This window comes from Eptatretus burgeri, chromosome 4 (assembly GCF_056783735.1).
Source record: "Eptatretus burgeri isolate ZD-2024b chromosome 4, Ebu_testis_v1, whole genome shotgun sequence".
In the NCBI taxonomy this organism is placed as follows: Eukaryota; Metazoa; Chordata; class Myxini; order Myxiniformes; family Myxinidae; genus Eptatretus; species Eptatretus burgeri.
In genome coordinates, this window is record NC_140964.1 from 45,063,423 (window position 1) to 45,065,922 (window position 2,500).

At 40.3% G+C, this 2,500-nt stretch overlaps 1 protein-coding gene across 7 annotated transcripts in view; it reads left to right on the forward strand.

The window, feature by feature from the left end:
• Positions 1–2,500, forward strand: part of LOC147027941 (voltage-gated delayed rectifier potassium channel KCNH8-like) — a 603,764-nt gene that overhangs the window by 463,364 nt on the left and 137,900 nt on the right. For all 7 annotated transcript variants that reach the window (XM_085877809.1, XM_085877808.1, XM_085877806.1 and 4 more), the window contains one exon: positions 613–810. In XM_085877809.1, the coding sequence (XP_085733935.1) occupies positions 613–810 (198 nt within the window). The remainder of the gene's footprint in view (positions 1–612; positions 811–2,500) is intronic.

Below are 2,500 nucleotides of genomic sequence, written 5' to 3' on the forward strand. Positions count from 1 at the left end.
TAATTTTGACGAAAAATATAACTTGGATGACACAGAAGCTGGAGTCAGGATTGTAGGAAGATGCATCGACAATCTAAGGTATGCCGATGATACCACTCTGATGGCAGAACGTAAAGAGGACTTGGTGAAACTGCTGCAGACAGGGAAGAAGGAAAGTGAAAAGGCTGATTAAAAATGTAATTGTACGTTGGACAGAACTGGCTGAAACATTTGTGGTTATAGTAATAATTTTACAGCCAGAAAGTGTGCCCCATGATCACCTATTATACACCTAAACATGGAATTTGTGCAAGACGCAACCCCCCCCCCCTTTGGGATGGGGGCAAGTTAAATTACAACAACCTCCATCATGTGACCCTTACCCCCCACCTCCCTCTCCCCACCACATCAAGTTTGGTTGAGATTGGATAAGTAATGACTGAATGTATCGCAGTCAACAAAAAGTCAGACAGACAGACACCTAATTGCATATTTTAGTATGATGAACCAACTTCATTGTAAATCAACCCTCTTACCCAATAATAGTGTTCACAGCATGCCAACATGGAGTTCTCCCATCACCCATGGTTTGATCGAGCTTTATGGATGACATGCTTTCTTGCTTCATTCCAGGATGGTTACATGAACTGGGGAAGAGGCTTGATATGCCATACACCGCCAATAACACGCAGGGTGGTCCATCACTTCGCAGCGCGTACATCGCATCCCTCTACTTCGCACTGAGCAGTCTCACCAGTGTGGGCTTCGGCAACGTCTCAGCCAACACGGACACCGAGAAGATCTTCTCTGTGTGCGCCATGCTTATCGGAGGTGTGTGCAGAACCTAACCTCTTGTATGTCTTTATCTCTTCCTCTTTTCTTCATCTTCTCTTCGCATTCTCTTCCTCTTCCCATCCCCTCATCCCTCCTTATCAAATGAATCCAGATGGTCACGTGTCTGGGCCAGATGCTTTCACCATGGAAAGAGCTGCAGCTCATTTTGTGGAGATAAAGTTTAATTTGTACAAGCAAAGAATGCTGCTGGTGATGTGTGTGTGTGTGTGTTATACTATTTGTTTCTTATATATTAATGTTTATGTTTCTCATACAGTATATTTATTTGGATTTTATGCATTTATTTGATTCTTATATATGTATGTGGTTCTACATTTCAAATGATGAAAATGATCCCATTGAACAAAATGAAAGGTGAAGCAGGGCAGCCCCTGAACTAGCCTCCTGGGAGACTAACCATATCCTCAGAAGATTTGTATTCCTCGACAAGATAATGCTGTAGTTAACTCAGATATCCTGGCTGCAGAAGGTAGCCATTCTGGGTTAGCCAATGGGGAACACTTATCCGAATGCAAAGTGCATAAATATTTGATTTGCAAATACAAAACTTGTCCGATGTTTGCCGCAAACAAGATAATTAATTGTACAGTAACGGCTGGATCTTACAAGTTAAAATAAACCAAAGAATTAATTGCATGTCAAACCTCAAACATGGTTTATTTATTGACTTCTTGCAAATGTGCGATGCAATATGTCGGTGCTACAATGCAGAGATGTAAGGTAAGAATGAATGCACACAGGGGCGGCACAATAAACCCAGATAAAACTATTGGTTGTCCACTGCTCACTCATCAATTTACTTATGGATTCTGTAAAAAAATGTGAGCTTCAGTGTTCAGATTGTTGAAAAGATAAGAGGACTTGGACGAAAAAAGGATGGGATGGAAAATGAAACAATCACACAATTATGTGAGCGTAGATAATTTTTCTGGGTTAAAGAATTAAGGACAGCTTACCCATACTGAATGAAAGAAACAATGAATGATACATACATACAGCATGATAGTCAAAACATAACTGCCTCTCTCTTTTTTAACACCTTACCACGAGACTCTCAGAGACACAGAGTATATAATTATGGACGTAAATGTCCAGTTAGACACACCACAACAAATCGTAAATGATCTTCACAAATCTTCTTGACCAAAAGTTAGATCTTCACAAAACAAATATCTGTAGATTACTGAATAACAGTAGAATTAAGATAAATATGTAAAAAAAAACAGCAACTGAAAGGAGTTTGGCAAATCATCAGCAGATTAAATGAAGAGGATGATCAAGAGGAACGCACAACACAACACATGGAAGCAATTATGGATACGACTGACCACAAAATGTACAAAGAGAAACCCCAAAAAGTTAATCGCAGAAAAGAAAATAACATCAAAATTATGTCTAATAACAAAGGGGTGGAAGTGATCAATATAGAGAAAACGCTACAACAGAATGAGAGAGAGAGAGAGAGAGAGAGAGAGAGAGAGAGAGAGAGAGAGAGAGAGTGAGAGAGAGAGAGAGAGAGAGAGAGAGAGAGAGAGAGAGAGAGAGAGAGAGAGAGAGAGAGAGAGAGAGAGAGAGATATGACGTCATAGGTCACGTGGTGTGGCAGCCATGCTGGAAAAAAAGGAAAAACTTTGGACCTCTGTATCTCTGAATCTGCAAGTACTCC